The sequence below is a fragment of the Hyperolius riggenbachi genome, chromosome 7 (assembly GCF_040937935.1).
Source record: "Hyperolius riggenbachi isolate aHypRig1 chromosome 7, aHypRig1.pri, whole genome shotgun sequence".
Taxonomy (NCBI): Eukaryota; Metazoa; Chordata; class Amphibia; order Anura; family Hyperoliidae; genus Hyperolius; species Hyperolius riggenbachi.
The window spans coordinates 94,378,741-94,398,543 of record NC_090652.1 but is presented as its reverse complement, the minus strand read 5'-3'; the positions used below and the strand labels follow the sequence as shown (position 1 = coordinate 94,398,543).

The window sequence follows — 19,803 nt, the reverse complement described above, 5'->3', positions numbered from 1 at the left end:
CCTTTCCTGAAACGAAACAGTGAAATGCACACCTTATTTATCTCGGACTCACTTGTGCTGTTTTCTATCACCGTCTTCTTTTTCCAGTCTTCCGCTTCATCTTGTGGCACCTTTCCTGAAACGAAACACTGAAATGCACAATTTATTAATCTCGGAATCACCTGTGCTGTCTTCCATCACATTCTCCTTTTTCCAGTCTTCCGCCTCATCTTCTGTCGCCTTTCCTGAAACAAAACACTGAAATGCACACTATTTATCTCGGACTCACCTGTGTTGTCTTGTATCACCATCTTTTTTCCAGTCTTCCGCCTCATCTTCTGTTGCCTCTCCTGAAATGAAACACTGAAATGCATACTATTTATCTCAGACTCACCTGTGCTGTCTTCTCTCACCATTTTCTTTTTTACAGTCTTCTGCCTCATCTTTGGTCTCCTTTCCTGAAACGAAACACTGAAATGCACACCTTATTTATCTCGGACTCACCTGTGCTGTTTTCTATCACCGTCTTCTTTTTTCCAGTCTTCCGCCTCATCTTCTGTCACCTTTCCTGAAACGTAACACTGAAATGCACACCTTATCTATTTCGGACTCACCTGTGCTGTTTTCTATCACCGTCTTCTTTTTTCCAGTCTTTTGCCTCATCTTCTGTCGCCTTTCCTGAAACGAAACACTGAAATGCACACTATTTATCTCGGACTCACCTCTGTTGTCTTGTATCACCATCTTGTTTCCAGTCCTCCATCTCATCTTCTGTTGCCTCTCCTGAAATGAAACACTGAAATGCACACTATTTATCTCAGACTCACCTGTGCTGTCTTCTATCACCATTTCCTTTTTTTCCAGTCTTCCGCCTCATCTTTGGTCACCTTTCCTGAAACGAAACACTGAAATGCACACTTTATTTATCTCGGACTCACCTGTGCTGTCTTCCATCACCGTCTTCTTTTTTCCAGTCTTCCGCCTCATCTTCTGTCACCTTTCCTGTAACGAAACACTGAAATGAACACTTTATTTATCACGGACTCACCTGTGCTGTCTTCTATCACCGTCTTCTTTTTTCAAGTTTTCCGCCTCATCTTCTGTCACCTTTCCTGAAACGAAACACTGAAATGCACACTTTATTTATCTCGGACTCACCTGTGCTGTCTTCCATCACCGTCTTCTTTTTTCCAGTCTTCCGCATCATCTTATGTCACCTTTCCTGAAACGAAACACTGAAATGAACACTTTATTTATCTCGGACTCACCTGTGCTGTCTTCTATCACCGTCTTCTTTTTTCAAGTTTTCCGCCTCATCTTCTGTCACCTTTCCTGAAACGAAACACTGAAATGCACACTTTATTTATCTCGCACTCACCTGTGCTGTCTTCCATCACCGTCTTCTTTTTTCCAGTCATCCGCCTCATCTTCTGTCACCTTTCCTGAAACGAAACACTGAAATGCACACTTTATTTATCTCTGACTCACCTGTGCTGTTTTCTATCACCGTCTTTTTTTTTCCATTCTTCTGCCTTAATCTTCTGTCGCCTGTCCTGAAACGAAACACTGAAATGCACACTATTTATCTCGGACTCACCTGTGCTGTCTTGTATCACCATCTTTTTTCCAGTCCTCCATCTCATCTTCTGTTGCCTCTCCTGAAATGAAACACTGAAATGCACACTATTTATGTCAGACTCACCTGTGCTGTCTTCTATCACAGTCTTCTTTTTTCCAGTTTTCCGCCTCATCTTCTGTCACCTTTCCTGAAATGAGACACTGAAACGCACACTTTATTTATCTCTGACTCACCTGTGCTGTCTTTTATCACCGTCTTCTGTTTTCCAGTCTTCCGCCTTATCTTCTGTCGCCTTTCCTGAAACAAAAAACTGAAATGCACACTATTTATCTCGGACTCACCTGTGTTGTCTTTTATCACCATATTTTTCCAGTCTTCCATCTCATCTTCTGTTGCCTCTCCTGAAATGAAACACTGAAATGCACACTTTATTTATCTCGGACTCACCTGTGCTGTCTTCCATCACAGTCTCTTTTTTTCCAGTCTTCCGCCTCATCTTCTGTCGCCTTTCCTGAAACGAAACACTGAAATGCACACTATTTATCTCGGACTCACCTGTGTTGTCTTGTATCACCATCTTTTTTCCAGTCTTCCATCTCATCTTCTGTTGCCTCTCCTGAAATGAAACACTGAAATGCATACTATTTATCTCAGACTCACCTGTGCTGTCTTCTCTCACCATTTTCTTTTTTCCAGTCTTCCGCCTCATCTTCAGTCACCTTTCCTGAAACGAAACAGTGAAATGCACACCTTATTTATCTCGGACTCACTTGTGCTGTTTTCTATCACCGTCTTCTTTTTCCAGTCTTCCGCTTCATCTTGTGGCACCTTTCCTGAAACGAAACACTGAAATGCACAATTTATTAATCTCGGAATCACCTGTGCTGTCTTCCATCACAGTCTCCTTTTTCCAGTCTTCCGCCTCATCTTCTGTCGCCTTTCCTGAAACAAAACACTGAAATGCACACTATTTATCTCGGACTCACCTGTGTTGTCTTGTATCACCATCTTTTTTCCAGTCTTCCGCCTCATCTTCTGTTGCCTCTCCTGAAATGAAACACTGAAATGCATACTATTTATCTCAGACTCACCTGTGCTGTCTTCTCTCACCATTTTCTTTTTTACAGTCTTCTGCCTCATCTTTGGTCTCCTTTCCTGAAACGAAACACTGAAATGCACACCTTATTTATCTCGGACTCACCTGTGCTGTTTTCTATCACCGTCTTCTTTTTTCCAGTCTTCCGCCTCATCTTCTGTCACCTTTCCTGAAACGTAACACTGAAATGCACACCTTATCTATTTCGGACTCACCTGTGCTGTTTTCTATCACCGTCTTCTTTTTTCCAGTCTTTTGCCTCATCTTCTGTCGCCTTTCCTGAAACGAAACACTGAAATGCACACTATTTATCTCGGACTCACCTCTGTTGTCTTGTATAACCATCTTGTTTCCAGTCCTCCATCTCATCTTCTGTTGCCTCTCCTGAAATGAAACACTGAAATGCACACTATTTATCTCAGACTCACCTGTGCTGTCTTCTATCACCATTTCCTTTTTTTCCAGTCTTCCGCCTCATCTTTGGTCACCTTTCCTGAAACGAAACACTGAAATGCACACTTTATTTATCTCGGACTCACCTGTGCTGTCTTCCATCACCGTCTTCTTTTTTCCAGTCTTCCGCCTCATCTTCTGTCACCTTTCCTGAAACGAAACACTGAAATGAACACTTTATTTATCACGGACTCACCTGTGCTGTCTTCTATCACCGTCTTCTTTTTTCAAGTTTTCCGCCTCATCTTCTGTCACCTTTCCTGAAACGAAACACTGAAATGCACACTTTATTTATCTCGGACTCACCTGTGCTGTCTTCCATCACCGTCTTCTTTTTTCCAGTCTTCCGCATCATCTTCTGTCACCTTTCCTGAAACGAAACACTGAAATGAACACTTTATTTATCTCGGACTCACCTGTGCTGTCTTCTATCACCGTCTTCTTTTTTCAAGTTTTCCGCCTCATCTTCTGTCACCTTTCCTGAAACGAAACACTGAAATGCACACTTTATTTATCTCGCACTCACCTGTGCTGTCTTCCATCACCGTCTTCTTTTTTCCAGTCATCCGCCTCATCTTCTGTCACCTTTCCTGAAACGAAACACTGAAATGCACACTTTATTTATCTCTGACTCACCTGTGCTGTTTTCTATCACCGTCTTTTTTTTTCCATTCTTCTGCCTTAATCTTCTGTCGCCTGTCCTGAAACGAAACACTGAAATGCACACTATTTATCTCGGACTCACCTGTGCTGTCTTGTATCACCATCTTTTTTCCAGTCCTCCATCTCATCTTCTGTTGCCTCTCCTGAAATGAAACACTGAAATGCATACTATTTATCTCAGACTCACCTGTGCTGTCTTCTATCACAGTCTTCTTTTTTCCAGTTTTCCGCCTCATCTTCTGTCACCTTTCCTGAAATGAGACACTGAAATGCACACTTTATTTATCTCTGACTCACCTGTGCTGTCTTTTATCACCGTCTTCTGTTTTCCAGTCTTCCGCCTTATCTTCTGTCGCCTTTCCTGAAACAAAAAACTGAAATGCACACTATTTATCTCGGACTCACCTGTGTTGTCTTTTATCACCATATTTTTCCAGTCTTCCATCTCATCTTCTGTTGCCTCTCCTGAAATGAAACACTGAAATGCACACTTTATTTATCTCGGACTCACCTGTGCTGTCTTCCATCACAGTCTCCTTTTTTCCAGTCTTCCGCCTCATCTTCTGTCGCCTTTCCTGAAACGAAACACTGAAATGCACACTATTTATCTCGGACTCACCTGTGTTGTCTTGTATCACCATCTTTTTTCCAGTCTTCCATCTCATCTTCTGTTGCCTCTCCTGAAATGAAACACTGAAATGCATACTATTTATCTCAGACTCACCTGTGCTGTCTTCTCTCACCATTTTCTTTTTTCCAGTCTTCCGCCTCATCTTCAGTCACCTTTCCTGAAACGAAACAGTGAAATGCACACCTTATTTATCTCGGACTCACTTGTGCTGTTTTCTATCACCGTCTTCTTTTTCCAGTCTTCCGCTTCATCTTGTGGCACCTTTCCTGAAACGAAACACTGAAATGCACAATTTATTAATCTCGGAATCACCTGTGCTGTCTTCCATCACAGTCTCCTTTTTCCAGTCTTCCGCCTCATCTTCTGTCGCCTTTCCTGAAACAAAACACTGAAATGCACACTATTTATCTCGGACTCACCTGTGTTGTCTTGTATCACCATCTTTTTTCCAGTCTTCCGCCTCATCTTCTGTTGCCTCTCCTGAAATGAAACACTGAAATGCATACTATTTATCTCAGACTCACCTGTGCTGTCTTCTCTCACCATTTTCTTTTTTACAGTCTTCTTCCTCATCTTTGGTCTCCTTTCCTGAAACGAAACACTGAAATGCACACCTTATTTATCTCTGACTCACCTGTGCTGTTTTCTATCACCGTCTTCTTTTTTCCAGTCTTCCGCCTCATCTTCTGTCACCTTTCCTGAAACGTAACACTGAAATGCACACCTTATCTATTTCGGACTCACCTGTGCTGTTTTCTATCACCGTCTTCTTTTTTCCAGTCTTTTGCCTCATCTTCTGTCGCCTTTCCTGAAACGAAACACTGAAATGCACACTATTTATCTCGGACTCACCTGTGTTGTCTTGTATCACCATCTTGTTTCCAGTCCTCCATCTCATCTTCTGTTGCCTCTCCTGAAATGAAACACTGAAATGCACACTATTTATCTCAGACTCACCTGTGCTGTCTTCTATCACCATTTCCTTTTTTTCCAGTCTTCCGCCTCATCTTTGGTCACCTTTCCTGAAACGAAACACTGAAATGCACACTTTATTTATCTCGGACTCACCTGTGCTGTCTTCCATCACCGTCTTCTTTTTTCCAGTCTTCCGCCTCATCTTCTGTCACCTTTCCTGTAACGAAACACTGAAATGAACACTTTATTTATCACGGACTCACCTGTGCTGTCTTCTATCACCGTCTTCTTTTTTCAAGTTTTCCGCCTCATCTTCTGTCACCTTTCCTGAAACGAAACACTGAAATGCACACTTTATTTATCTCGGACTCACCTGTGCTGTCTTCCATCACCGTCTTCTTTTTTCCAGTCTTCCGCATCATCTTCTGTCACCTTTCCTGAAACGAAACACTGAAATGAACACTTTATTTATCTCGGACTCACCTGTGCTGTCTTCTATCACCGTCTTCTTTTTTCAAGTTTTCCGCCTCATCTTCTGTCACCTTTCCTGAAACGAAACACTGAAATGCACACTTTATTTATCTCGCACTCACCTGTGCTGTCTTCCATCACCGTCTTCTTTTTTCCAGTCATCCGCCTCATCTTCTGTCACCTTTCCTGAAACGAAACACTGAAATGCACACTTTATTTATCTCTGACTCACCTGTGCTGTTTTCTATCACCGTCTTTTTTTTCCCATTCTTCTGCCTTAATCTTCTGTCGCCTGTCCTGAAACGAAACACTGAAATGCACACTATTTATCTCGGACTCACCTGTGCTGTCTTGTATCACCATCTTTTTTCCAGTCCTCCATCTCATCTTCTGTTGCCTCTCCTGAAATGAAACACTGAAATGCACACTATTTATGTCAGACTCACCTGTGCTGTCTTCTATCACAGTCTTCTTTTTTCCAGTTTTCCGCCTCATCTTCTGTCACATTTCCTGAAATGAGACACTGAAATGCACACTTTATTTATCTCTGACTCACCTGTGCTGTCTTTTATCACCGTCTTCTGTTTTCCAGTCTTCCGCCTTATCTTCTGTCGCCTTTCCTGAAACAAAAAACTGAAATGCACACTATTTATCTCGGACTCACCTGTGTTGTCTTTTATCACCATATTTTTCCAGTCTTCCATCTCATCTTCTGTTGCCTCTCCTGAAATGAAACACTGAAATGCACACTTTATTTATTTCGGACTCACCTGTGCAGACTTCCATCACAGTCTCCTTTTTTCCAGTCTTCCGCCTCATCTTCTGTCGCCTTTCCTGAAACGAAACACTGAAATGCACACTATTTATCTCGGACTCACCTGTGTTGTCTTGTATCACCATCTTTTTTCCAGTCTTCCATCTCATCTTCTGTTGCCTCTCCTGAAATGAAACACTGAAATGCATACTATTTATCTCAGACTCACCTGTGCTGTCTTCTCTCACCATTTTCTTTTTTCCAGTCTTCCGCCTCATCTTCAGTCACCTTTCCTGAAACGAAACAGTGAAATGCACACCTTATTTATCTCGGACTCACTTGTGCTGTTTTCTATCACCGTCTTCTTTTTCCAGTCTTCCGCTTCATCTTGTGGCACCTTTCCTGAAACGAAACACTGAAATGCACAATTTATTAATCTCGGAATCACCTGTGCTGTCTTCCATCACAGTCTCCTTTTTCCAGTCTTCCGCCTCATCTTCTGTCGCCTTTCCTGAAACAAAACACTGAAATGCACACTATTTATCTCGGACTCACCTGTGTTGTCTTGTATCACCATCTTTTTTCCAGTCTTCCGCCTCATCTTCTGTTGCCTCTCCTGAAATGAAACACTGAAATGCATACTATTTATCTCAGACTCACCTGTGCTGTCTTCTCTCACCATTTTCTTTTTTACAGTCTTCTTCCTCATCTTTGGTCTCCTTTCCTGAAACGAAACACTGAAATGCACACCTTATTTATCTCTGACTCACCTGTGCTGTTTTCTATCACCGTCTTCTTTTTTCCAGTCTTCCGCCTCATCTTCTGTCACCTTTCCTGAAACGTAACACTGAAATGCACACCTTATCTATTTCGGACTCACCTGTGCTGTTTTCTATCACCGTCTTCTTTTTTCCAGTCTTTTGCCTCATCTTCTGTCGCCTTTCCTGAAACGAAACACTGAAATGCACACTATTTATCTCGGACTCACCTGTGTTGTCTTGTATCACCATCTTGTTTCCAGTCCTCCATCTCATCTTCTGTTGCCTCTCCTGAAATGAAACACTGAAATGCACACTATTTATCTCAGACTCACCTGTGCTGTCTTCTATCACCATTTCCTTTTTTTCCAGTCTTCCGCCTCATCTTTGGTCACCTTTCCTGAAACGAAACACTGAAATGCACACTTTATTTATCTCGGACTCACCTGTGCTGTCTTCCATCACCGTCTTCTTTTTTCCAGTCTTCCGCCTCATCTTCTGTCACCTTTCCTGTAACGAAACACTGAAATGAACACTTTATTTATCACGGACTCACCTGTGCTGTCTTCTATCACCGTCTTCTTTTTTCAAGTTTTCCGCCTCATCTTCTGTCACCTTTCCTGAAACGAAACACTGAAATGCACACTTTATTTATCTCGGACTCACCTGTGCTGTCTTCCATCACCGTCTTCTTTTTTCCAGTCTTCCGCATCATCTTCTGTCACCTTTCCTGAAACGAAACACTGAAATGAACACTTTATTTATCTCGGACTCACCTGTGCTGTCTTCTATCACCGTCTTCTTTTTTCAAGTTTTCCGCCTCATCTTCTGTCACCTTTCCTGAAACGAAACACTGAAATGCACACTTTATTTATCTCGCACTCACCTGTGCTGTCTTCCATCACCGTCTTCTTTTTTCCAGTCATCCGCCTCATCTTCTGTCACCTTTCCTGAAACGAAACACTGAAATGCACACTTTATTTATCTCTGACTCACCTGTGCTGTTTTCTATCACCGTCTTTTTTTTCCCATTCTTCTGCCTTAATCTTCTGTCGCCTGTCCTGAAACGAAACACTGAAATGCACACTATTTATCTCGGACTCACCTGTGCTGTCTTGTATCACCATCTTTTTTCCAGTCCTCCATCTCATCTTCTGTTGCCTCTCCTGAAATGAAACACTGAAATGCACACTATTTATGTCAGACTCACCTGTGCTGTCTTCTATCACAGTCTTCTTTTTTCCAGTTTTCCGCCTCATCTTCTGTCACATTTCCTGAAATGAGACACTGAAATGCACACTTTATTTATCTCTGACTCACCTGTGCTGTCTTTTATCACCGTCTTCTGTTTTCCAGTCTTCCGCCTTATCTTCTGTCGCCTTTCCTGAAACAAAAAACTGAAATGCACACTATTTATCTCGGACTCACCTGTGTTGTCTTTTATCACCATATTTTTCCAGTCTTCCATCTCATCTTCTGTTGCCTCTCCTGAAATGAAACACTGAAATGCACACTTTATTTATTTCGGACTCACCTGTGCAGACTTCCATCACAGTCTCCTTTTTTCCAGTCTTCCGCCTCATCTTCTGTCGCCTTTCCTGAAACGAAACACTGAAATGCACACTATTTATCTCGGACTCACCTGTGTTGTCTTGTATCACCATCTTTTTTCCAGTCTTCCATCTCATCTTCTGTTGCCTCTCCTGAAATGAAACACTGAAATGCATACTATTTATCTCAGACTCACCTGTGCTGTCTTCTCTCACCATTTTCTTTTTTCCAGTCTTCCGCCTCATCTTCAGTCACCTTTCCTGAAACGAAACAGTGAAATGCACACCTTATTTATCTCGGACTCACTTGTGCTGTTTTCTATCACCGTCTTCTTTTTCCAGTCTTCCGCTTCATCTTGTGGCACCTTTCCTGAAACGAAACACTGAAATGCACAATTTATTAATCTCGGAATCACCTGTGCTGTCTTCCATCACATTCTCCTTTTTCCAGTCTTCCGCCTCATCTTCTGTCGCCTTTCCTGAAACAAAACACTGAAATGCACACTATTTATCTCGGACTCACCTGTGTTGTCTTGTATCACCATCTTTTTTCCAGTCTTCCGCCTCATCTTCTGTTGCCTCTCCTGAAATGAAACACTGAAATGCATACTATTTATCTCAGACTCACCTGTGCTGTCTTCTCTCACCATTTTCTTTTTTACAGTCTTCTGCCTCATCTTTGGTCTCCTTTCCTGAAACGAAACACTGAAATGCACACCTTATTTATCTCGGACTCACCTGTGCTGTTTTCTATCACCGTCTTCTTTTTTCCAGTCTTCCGCCTCATCTTCTGTCACCTTTCCTGAAACGTAACACTGAAATGCACACCTTATCTATTTCGGACTCACCTGTGCTGTTTTCTATCACCGTCTTCTTTTTTCCAGTCTTTTGCCTCATCTTCTGTCGCCTTTCCTGAAACGAAACACTGAAATGCACACTATTTATCTCGGACTCACCTGTGTTGTCTTGTATCACCATCTTGTTTCCAGTCCTCCATCTCATCTTCTGTTGCCTCTCCTGAAATGAAACACTGAAATGCACACTATTTATCTCAGACTCACCTGTGCTGTCTTCTATCACCATTTCCTTTTTTTCCAGTCTTCCGCCTCATCTTTGGTCACCTTTCCTGAAACGAAACACTGAAATGCACACTTTATTTATCTCGGACTCACCTGTGCTGTCTTCCATCACCGTCTTCTTTTTTCCAGTCTTCCGCCTCATCTTCTGTCACCTTTCCTGTAACGAAACACTGAAATGAACACTTTATTTATCACGGACTCACCTGTGCTGTCTTCTATCACCGTCTTCTTTTTTCAAGTTTTCCGCCTCATCTTCTGTCACCTTTCCTGAAACGAAACACTGAAATGCACACTTTATTTATCTTGGACTCACCTGTGCTGTCTTCCATCACCGTCTTCTTTTTTCCAGTCTTCCGCATCATCTTATGTCACCTTTCCTGAAACGAAACACTGAAATGAACACTTTATTTATCTCGGACTCACCTGTGCTGTCTTCTATCACCGTCTTCTTTTTTCAAGTTTTCCGCCTCATCTTCTGTCACCTTTCCTGAAACGAAACACTGAAATGCACACTTTATTTATCTCGCACTCACCTGTGCTGTCTTCCATCACCGTCTTCTTTTTTCCAGTCATCCGCCTCATCTTCTGTCACCTTTCCTGAAACGAAACACTGAAATGCACACTTTATTTATCTCTGACTCACCTGTGCTGTTTTCTATCACCGTCTTTTTTTTTCCATTCTTCTGCCTTAATCTTCTGTCGCCTGTCCTGAAACGAAACACTGAAATGCACACTATTTATCTCGGACTCACCTGTGCTGTCTTGTATCACCATCTTTTTTCCAGTCCTCCATCTCATCTTCTGTTGCCTCTCCTGAAATGAAACACTGAAATGCACACTATTTATGTCAGACTCACCTGTGCTGTCTTCTTTCACAGTCTTCTTTTTTCCAGTTTTCCGCCTCATCTTCTGTCACCTTTCCTGAAATGAGACACTGAAACGCACACTTTATTTATCTCTGACTCACCTGTGCTGTCTTTTATCACCGTCTTCTGTTTTCCAGTCTTCCGCCTTATCTTCTGTCGCCTTTCCTGAAACAAAAAACTGAAATGCACACTATTTATCTCGGACTCACCTGTGTTGTCTTTTATCACCATATTTTTCCAGTCTTCCATCTCATCTTCTGTTGCCTCTCCTGAAATGAAACACTGAAATGCACACTTTATTTATCTCGGACTCACCTGTGCTGTCTTCCATCACAGTCTCCTTTTTTCCAGTCTTCCGCCTCATCTTCTGTCGCCTTTCCTGAAACGAAACACTGAAATGCACACTATTTATCTCGGACTCACCTGTGTTGTCTTGTATCACCATCTTTTTTCCAGTCTTCCGCCTCATCTTCTGTTGCCTCTCCTGAAATGAAACACTGAAATGCATACTATTTATCTCAGACTCACCTGTGCTGTCTTCTCTCACCATTTTCTTTTTTCCAGTCTTCCGCCTCATCTTCAGTCACCTTTCCTGAAACGAAACAGTGAAATGCACACCTTATTTATCTCGGACTCACTTGTGCTGTTTTCTATCACCGTCTTCTTTTTCCAGTCTTCCGCTTCATCTTGTGGCACCTTTCCTGAAACGAAACACTGAAATGCACAATTTATTAATCTCGGAATCACCTGTGCTGTCTTCCATCACAGTCTCCTTTTTCCAGTCTTCCGCCTCATCTTCTGTCGCCTTTCCTGAAACAAAACACTGAAATGCACACTATTTATCTCGGACTCACCTGTGTTGTCTTGTATCACCATCTTTTTTCCAGTCTTCCGCCTCATCTTCTGTTGCCTCTCCTGAAATGAAACACTGAAATGCATACTATTTATCTCAGACTCACCTGTGCTGTCTTCTCTCACCATTTTCTTTTTTACAGTCTTCTGCCTCATCTTTGGTCTCCTTTCCTGAAACGAAACACTGAAATGCACACCTTATTTATCTCGGACTCACCTGTGCTGTTTTCTATCACCGTCTTCTTTTTTCCAGTCTTCCGCCTCATCTTCTGTCACCTTTCCTGAAACGTAACACTGAAATGCACACCTTATCTATTTCGGACTCACCTGTGCTGTTTTCTATCACCGTCTTCTTTTTTCCAGTCTTTTGCCTCATCTTCTGTCGCCTTTCCTGAAACGAAACACTGAAATGCACACTATTTATCTCGGACTCACCTCTGTTGTCTTGTATAACCATCTTGTTTCCAGTCCTCCATCTCATCTTCTGTTGCCTCTCCTGAAATGAAACACTGAAATGCACACTATTTATCTCAGACTCACCTGTGCTGTCTTCTATCACCATTTCCTTTTTTTCCAGTCTTCCGCCTCATCTTTGGTCACCTTTCCTGAAACGAAACACTGAAATGCACACTTTATTTATCTCGGACTCACCTGTGCTGTCTTCCATCACCGTCTTCTTTTTTCCAGTCTTCCGCCTCATCTTCTGTCACCTTTCCTGAAACGAAACACTGAAATGAACACTTTATTTATCACGGACTCACCTGTGCTGTCTTCTATCACCGTCTTCTTTTTTCAAGTTTTCCGCCTCATCTTCTGTCACCTTTCCTGAAACGAAACACTGAAATGCACACTTTATTTATCTCGGACTCACCTGTGCTGTCTTCCATCACCGTCTTCTTTTTTCCAGTCTTCCGCATCATCTTCTGTCACCTTTCCTGAAACGAAACACTGAAATGAACACTTTATTTATCTCGGACTCACCTGTGCTGTCTTCTATCACCGTCTTCTTTTTTCAAGTTTTCCGCCTCATCTTCTGTCACCTTTCCTGAAACGAAACACTGAAATGCACACTTTATTTATCTCGCACTCACCTGTGCTGTCTTCCATCACCGTCTTCTTTTTTCCAGTCATCCGCCTCATCTTCTGTCACCTTTCCTGAAACGAAACACTGAAATGCACACTTTATTTATCTCTGACTCACCTGTGCTGTTTTCTATCACCGTCTTTTTTTTTCCATTCTTCTGCCTTAATCTTCTGTCGCCTGTCCTGAAACGAAACACTGAAATGCACACTATTTATCTCGGACTCACCTGTGCTGTCTTGTATCACCATCTTTTTTCCAGTCCTCCATCTCATCTTCTGTTGCCTCTCCTGAAATGAAACACTGAAATGCATACTATTTATCTCAGACTCACCTGTGCTGTCTTCTATCACCGTCTTCTTTTTTCAAGTTTTCCGCCTCATCTTCTGTCACCTTTCCTGAAACGAAACACTGAAATGCACACTTTATTTATCTCGGACTCACCTGTGCTGTCTTCCATCACCGTCTTCTTTTTTCCAGTCTTCCGCATCATCTTCTGTCACCTTTCCTGAAACGAAACACTGAAATGAACACTTTATTTATCTCGGACTCACCTGTGCTGTCTTCTATCACCGTCTTCTTTTTTTAAGTTTTCCGCCTCATCTTCTGTCACCTTTCCTGAAACGAAACACTGAAATGCACACTTTATTTATCTCGCACTCACCTGTGCTGTCTTACATCACCATCTTCTTTTTTCCAGTCATCCGCCTCATCTTCTGTCACCTTTCCTGAAACGAAACACTGAAATGCACACTTTATTTATCTCTGACTCACCTGTGCTGTTTTCTATCACCGTCTTTTTTTTCCAGTCTTCTGCCACATCTTCTGGCACCTTTCCTGAAACGAAACACTGAAAGGCACACTTTATTTATCTCGGACTCACTTGTGCTGTCTTCTATCACAGTCTTCTTTTTTCCAGTTTTCCACCTCATCTTCTGTCACCTTTCATGAAATGAGACACTGAAATGCACACTTTATTTATCTCGGACTCACCTGTGCTGTCTTCTATCACCGTCTTCTTTTTTCCAGTCTTCCGCCTCATCTTCTGTCGCCTTTCCTGAAACAAAAATCTGAAATGCACACTATTTATCTCGGACTCACCTGTGTTGTCTTGTATCACCATCTTTTTTCCAGTCTTCCATCTCATCTTCTGTTGCCTCTCCTGAAATGAAAACTGAAATGCATACTATTTATCTCGGACTCACCTGTGCTGTCTTCTATCACCGTCTTCTTTTTTCCAGTCTTCCGCCTCATCTTCTGTCACCTTTCCTGAAACGAAACACTGAAATGCACACTATTTATCTCGGACTCACCTATGTTGCCTTGTATCACCATTTTTTTTCCAGTCTTCCATCTCATCTTCTGTTGCCTCTCCTGAAATTAAACACTGAAATGCACACTATTTATCTCAGACTCACCTGTGCTGTCTTCTATCACCATTTACTTTTTTTCCAGTCTTCCGCCTCATCTTTGATCACGTTTCCTGAAACAAAACACTGAAATGCACACCTTATTTATCTAGGACTCACTTGTGCTGTCTTCTATCACAGTCTTCTTTTTTTTAGTCTTCCGCCTCATCTTCTGTCGCCTTTCCTGAAACGAAACACTGAAATGCACACTTTATTTATCTCGGACTCACCTGTGCTGTCTATTCTCACTGTCTTCTTTTTTCCACTCTTCCGCCTCATCTTCTGGCACCCTTCCTGAAACGAAACACTGAAATGCACACTTTATTTATCTCGGACTCACCTGTGCTGTCTTCTATCACCGTCTTCTTTTTTCTAGTTTTCCACCTCATCTTCTGTCACCTTTCCTGAAATGAAACACTGAAATGCACACTTTATTTATCTCGGACTCACCTGTGCTGTCTTCTATCACCGTCTTTTTTTCCCCCTACTCTTGCGCCTCATCTTCTGTTGCCTTTCCTGAAATGAAACACTGAAATGCACACTATTTATCTCGGACTCACCTATGTTGTCTTGTATCACCATCTTTTTTTCCAGTCTTCCGTATCCTCTTCTGTTGCCTCTCCTGAAATGAAACACTGAAATGCACACTATTTATCTCAGACTCACCTGTGCTGTCTTCTATCACTATTTTCTTTTTTCCAGTCTTCCGCCTCATCTTCTGTTGCCTCTCCTGAAATGAAACACTGAAATGCACACCTTATTTATCTCGGACTCACCCGTGCTGTTTTATATCACGTCTTCTTTTTTCCAGTCTTCTGCCTCTTCTTCTGTCAATTTTGCTGAAACGATACACTGAAATGCACACTTTGTTTATCTCGGACTCACCTGTGCTGTCTTCTATCACCGTCTTCTTTTTTCCAGTCTTCCAACTCATCTTCTGTCACCTTTGCTGAAACGAAACACTGAAATGCACACTTTGTTTATCGCGGACTCACCTGTGCCGTCTTCTATCACCGTCTTCTTTGTTCCAGTCTTCCGCCTCATCTTCTGTCACCTTTTCTGAAACGAAGCACTGAAATGCACACTTTATTTATCTAGGACTCACTTGTGCTGTCTTCCATCACAGTCTTCTTTTTTACAGTCTTCCGCCTCATCTTCTGTCGCCTTTCCTGAAACGAAACACTGAAATGGACACTATTTATCTCGGACTCACCTGTGTTGTCTTGTATCACCATCTTTTTTCCAGTCTTCCATCTCATCTTCTGTTGCCTCTCCTGAAATGAAACACTGCAATGCACACTATTTATCTCAGACTCACCTGTGCTGTCTTCTATCACCATTTTCTTTTTTCCACTCTTCCTCCTCATCTTCTGTCACCTTTCCTGAAACTAAACACTGAAATGCACACTTTATTTATCTCGGACTCCCCTGTGCTGTCTTCTATCACCGTCTTCTTTTTTCAGTTTTCCGCCTCATCTTCTGTCTCCTTTCCTGAAATAAAACACTGAAATGCACACTTTATTTATCTCGGACTTACTTGTGCTGTCTTCCATCACCGTCTTCTTTTTTCCAGTCTTCTGCCTCATCTTCTGTCACCTTTCCTGAAACAAAACACTGAAATGCACACTTTATTAATCTCTGACTCACCTGTGCTGTCTTCTATCACCGTCTTCTTTTTTCCAGTCTTCCGCCTCATATTCTGTCACCTTTCCTGAAACGAAACACTGAAATGCACACTATTTATCTCGGATTCACCTGTGTTGTCTTGTATCACCATCTTTTTTACAGTCTTCCATCTCATATTCTGTTGCCTCTCCTGAAATGAAACACTGAAATGCACACTTTGTTTATCTCGGACTCACCTGTGCTGTCTTCTCTCACTGTGTTCTTTTTTCCAGTCTTCCGCCTCATCTTCTGGCACCCTTCCTCAAACGAAACACTGAAATGCACACTTTATTTATCTCTGACTCACCTGTGCTGTCTTCTATCACCGTCTTCTTTTTTCCAGTCTTCCGCCTCATCTTCTGTCACCTTTCCTGAAATGAGACACTGAAATGCACACTTTATTTATCTCGGACTCACCTGTGCTGTCTTCTATTACCGTATTCTTTTTTCCAGTCTTCTGCCTCATCTTCTGTCGCCTTTCCTGAAACAAAAAACTGAAATGCACACTATTTATCTCAGATTCACCCGTGTTGTCTTGTATCACCATCTTTTTCCAGTCTTCCATCTCATCTTCTGTTGCATCTCCTGAAATGAAACACTGAAATGCATACTATTTATCTCAGACTCACCTGTGCTATCTTCTCTCACCATTTTCTATTTTACAGTCTTCCGCCTCATCTTCGGTCACCTTTCCTGAAACGAAACACTGAAATGCACACCTTATTTATCTCAGTCTCACCTGTGCTGTTTTCTATCACTGTCTTCTTATTTCCAGTCTTCCGCCTCATCTTCGGTCACTTTTCCTGAAACGAAACACTAAAATGCACACCTTATTTATCTCAGTCTCACCTGTGCTGTTTTCTATCACTGTCTTCTTTTTTCCAGTCTTCCGCCTCATCTTCTGTCACCTTTGCTGAAACGAAACAATGAAATGCACACTTTGTTTATCTCGGAATTTACCTATGCTGTCTTCTATCACTGTCTTCTTTTTTCCAGTCTTCCGCCTCATCTTCTGTCACCTTTGCTGAAACGAAACACTGAAATGCACACTTTATTTATCTCTGACTCACCTGTGCTGTCTTCTATCACCGTCTTCTTTTTTCCAGTCTTCCGCCTCATCTTCTGTCACCTTTCCTGAAACGAAACACTGAAATGCACACTTTATTTATCTAGGACTTACCTGTGCTGTCTTCTATCACCATCTTTTTTTTTTCAAGTCTTCCACCTCATCTTCTGTCACCTTTCCTGAAACGAAACATTTAAATGCACACTTTATTTATCTCGGACTCACCTGTGCTGTCTTCCATCACTGTCTTCTTTTTTCCAGTCTTCCGCCTCATCTTCTGTCGCCTTTCCTGAAACAATACACTGAAATGCACACTATTTATCTCGGACTCACCTGTGTTGTCTTGTATCACCATCTTTTTTCCAGTCTTCCATATCAAATTCTGTTGCCTCTCCTGAAATGAAACACTGAAATGCACACTATTTATCTCAGACTCACCTGTGCTGTCTTCTATCACCATTCTCTTTTTTCCAGTCTTCCGCCTCATCTTCTGTTGCCTCTCCTGAAATGAATCACTGAAATGCACACTATTTATCTCAGACTCACCTGTGCTGTTTTCTATCACCATTTTCTTTTTTCCAGTCTTCCGCCTCATCTTTGGTCACCTTTCCTGAAACGAAACACTGAAATGCACACCTTATTTATCTCAGACTCACCCGTGCTGTTTTCTATCACGTCTTCTTTTTTCCACTCTTCTGCCTCTTCTTCTGTCACTTTTGCTGAAACGAAATACTGAAATGCACACTTTGTTTATCTCGGACTCACCAGCGCTGACTTCTATCACCGTCTTCTTTTTTCCAGTATTCCGCCTAATCTTCTGTCACCTTTGCTGAAACGAAACACTGAAATGCACACTTTATTTATCTAGGACTCACTTGTGCTGTCTTCTATCACAGTCTTCTTCTTTCCAGTCTTCCGCCTCATCTTCTGTCGCCTTTCCTGAAACGAAACACTGAAATGGACACTATTTATCTCGGACTCGCCTGTGTTGTCTTGTATCACCATCTTTTTTCCAGTCTTCCATCTCATCTTCTGTTGCCTCTCCTGAAATGAAACACTGCAATGCACACTATTTATCTCAGACTCACCTGTGCTGTCTTCTATCACCGTCTTCTTTTTTCACTTTTCAGCCTCATCTTCTGTCTCCTTTCCTGAAATGAAACACTGAAATGCACACTTTATTAATCTCTGACTCACCTGTGCTGTCTTCTATCACCGTCTTCTTTTTTCCAGTCTTCCGCCTCATCTTCTGTCACCTTTCCTGAAACGAAACACTGAAATGCACACTATTTATCTCGGATTCACCTGTGTTGTCTTGTATCACCATCTTTTTTCCAGTCTTTCATCTCATCTTCTGTTGCCTCTCCTGAAATGAAACACTGAAATGCATACTTTGTTTATCTCTGACTAACCTGTGCTGTCTTCTCTCACTGTCTTCTTTTTTCCAGTCTTCCGCCTCATCTTCTGGCACCCTTTCTGAAACGAAACACTGAAATGCATACTATTTATCTCAGACTCACCTGTGCTGTCTTCTATCACCATTTTCTTTTTTCCAGTCTTCCGCCTCATCTTTGGTCACCTTTCCTGAAACGAAACACTGAAATGCACACTTTATTAATCTGTGACTCACCTGTGCTGTCTTCTATCACCGTCTTCTTTTTTCCAGTCTTCCGCCACATCTTCTGTCACCTTTGGTGAGACGAAACACAGAAATGCACACTTTATTTATCTCGGACTCACCTGTGCTGTCTTCTATCACCGTCTTCTTATTACCAGTATTCCGCCTCATCTTCTGCCACCTTTCCTAAAATGTAACACTGAAATGCACACCTTTTCTATCTCGGACTCACCTGTGCTGTTTTCTATCACCGTCTTCTTTTTTCCATTCTTCTGCCTCATCTTCTGTCGCCTTTCCTGAAACGAAACACTGAAATGCACACTATTTATCTCGGACTCACCTGTGCTGTCTTGTATCACCATCTTTTTTCCAGTCCTCCATCTCATCTTCTGTTGCCTCTCCTGAAATGAAACACTGAAATGCACACTATTTATCTCAGACTCACCTGTGCTGTCTTCTATCACAGTCTTCTTTTTTCCAGTTTTCCGCATCATCTTCTTTCACCTTTCCTGAAACGAAACACTGAAATGAACACTTTATTTATCTCGGACTCACCTGTGCTGTCTTCTATCACCGTCTTCTTTTTTCAAGTTTTCCGCCTCATCTTCTGTCACCTTTCCTGAAACGAAACACTGAAATGCACACTTTATTTATCTCGCACTCACCTGTGCTGTCTTCCATCACCATCTTCTTTTTTCCAGTCATCCGCCTCATCTTCTGTCACCTTTCCTGGAACGAAACACTGAAATGCACACTTTATTTATCTCTGACTCACCTGTGCTGTTTTCTATCACCGTCTTTTTTTTCCAGTCTTCTGCCACATCTTCTGGCACCTTTCCTGAAACGAAACACTGAAAGGCACACTTTATTTATCTCGCACTCACTTGTGCTGTCTTCTATCACAGTCTTCTTTTTTCCAGTTTTCCACCTCATCTTCTGTCACCTTTCATGAAATGAGACACTGAAATGCACACTTTATTTATCTCGGACTCACCTGTGCTGTCTTCTATCACCGTCTTCTTTTTTCCAGTCTTCCGTCTCATCTTCTGTCACCTTTCCTGAAACGAAACACTGAAATGCACACTATTTATCTCGGACTCAGCTATGTTGCCTTGTATCACCATTTTTTTTCCAGTCTTCCATCTCATCTTCTGTTGCCTCTCCTGAAATGAAACACTGAAATGCACACTATTTATCTCAGACTCACCTGTGCTGTCTATTCTCACTGTCTTCTTTTTTCCACTCTTCCGCCTCATCTTCTGGCACCCTTCCTGAAACGAAACACTGAAATGCACACTTTATTTATCTCGGACTCACC

At 42.0% G+C, this 19,803-nt stretch overlaps 1 protein-coding gene across 1 annotated transcript in view; it reads right to left on the bottom strand.

Moving 5' to 3' along the window:
* LOC137526083 (enolase-phosphatase E1-like) overlaps positions 1–19,803 on the bottom strand; it is a 64,333-nt gene that overhangs the window by 8,951 nt on the left and 35,579 nt on the right. Inside the window, exons 19-56 of the mRNA XM_068247299.1 lie at positions 17,524–17,586; positions 16,450–16,494; positions 16,327–16,386; positions 15,242–15,305; positions 12,848–12,912; positions 11,542–11,604; positions 11,413–11,495; positions 11,110–11,173; positions 11,004–11,063; positions 10,896–10,959; positions 10,572–10,636; positions 9,266–9,328; positions 9,137–9,219; positions 8,834–8,897; positions 8,728–8,787; positions 8,620–8,683; positions 8,296–8,360; positions 7,221–7,265; positions 6,990–7,052; positions 6,861–6,943; positions 6,558–6,621; positions 6,452–6,511; positions 6,344–6,407; positions 6,020–6,084; positions 4,945–4,989; positions 4,714–4,776; positions 4,585–4,667; positions 4,282–4,345; positions 4,176–4,235; positions 4,068–4,131; positions 3,744–3,808; positions 2,438–2,500; positions 2,329–2,391; positions 1,900–1,959; positions 1,792–1,855; positions 1,468–1,532; positions 162–224; positions 33–115 (exon numbers count right to left, since the gene is read on the bottom strand). Of these exons, the coding sequence (XP_068103400.1) occupies positions 33–115; positions 162–224; positions 1,468–1,532; positions 1,792–1,855; positions 1,900–1,959; positions 2,329–2,391; positions 2,438–2,500; positions 3,744–3,808; positions 4,068–4,131; positions 4,176–4,235; positions 4,282–4,345; positions 4,585–4,667; positions 4,714–4,776; positions 4,945–4,989; positions 6,020–6,084; positions 6,344–6,407; positions 6,452–6,511; positions 6,558–6,621; positions 6,861–6,943; positions 6,990–7,052; positions 7,221–7,265; positions 8,296–8,360; positions 8,620–8,683; positions 8,728–8,787; positions 8,834–8,897; positions 9,137–9,219; positions 9,266–9,328; positions 10,572–10,636; positions 10,896–10,959; positions 11,004–11,063; positions 11,110–11,173; positions 11,413–11,495; positions 11,542–11,604; positions 12,848–12,912; positions 15,242–15,305; positions 16,327–16,386; positions 16,450–16,494; positions 17,524–17,586 (2,444 nt within the window). The remainder of the gene's footprint in view (positions 1–32; positions 116–161; positions 225–1,467; positions 1,533–1,791; positions 1,856–1,899; positions 1,960–2,328; positions 2,392–2,437; positions 2,501–3,743; positions 3,809–4,067; positions 4,132–4,175; positions 4,236–4,281; positions 4,346–4,584; positions 4,668–4,713; positions 4,777–4,944; positions 4,990–6,019; positions 6,085–6,343; positions 6,408–6,451; positions 6,512–6,557; positions 6,622–6,860; positions 6,944–6,989; positions 7,053–7,220; positions 7,266–8,295; positions 8,361–8,619; positions 8,684–8,727; positions 8,788–8,833; positions 8,898–9,136; positions 9,220–9,265; positions 9,329–10,571; positions 10,637–10,895; positions 10,960–11,003; positions 11,064–11,109; positions 11,174–11,412; positions 11,496–11,541; positions 11,605–12,847; positions 12,913–15,241; positions 15,306–16,326; positions 16,387–16,449; positions 16,495–17,523; positions 17,587–19,803) is intronic.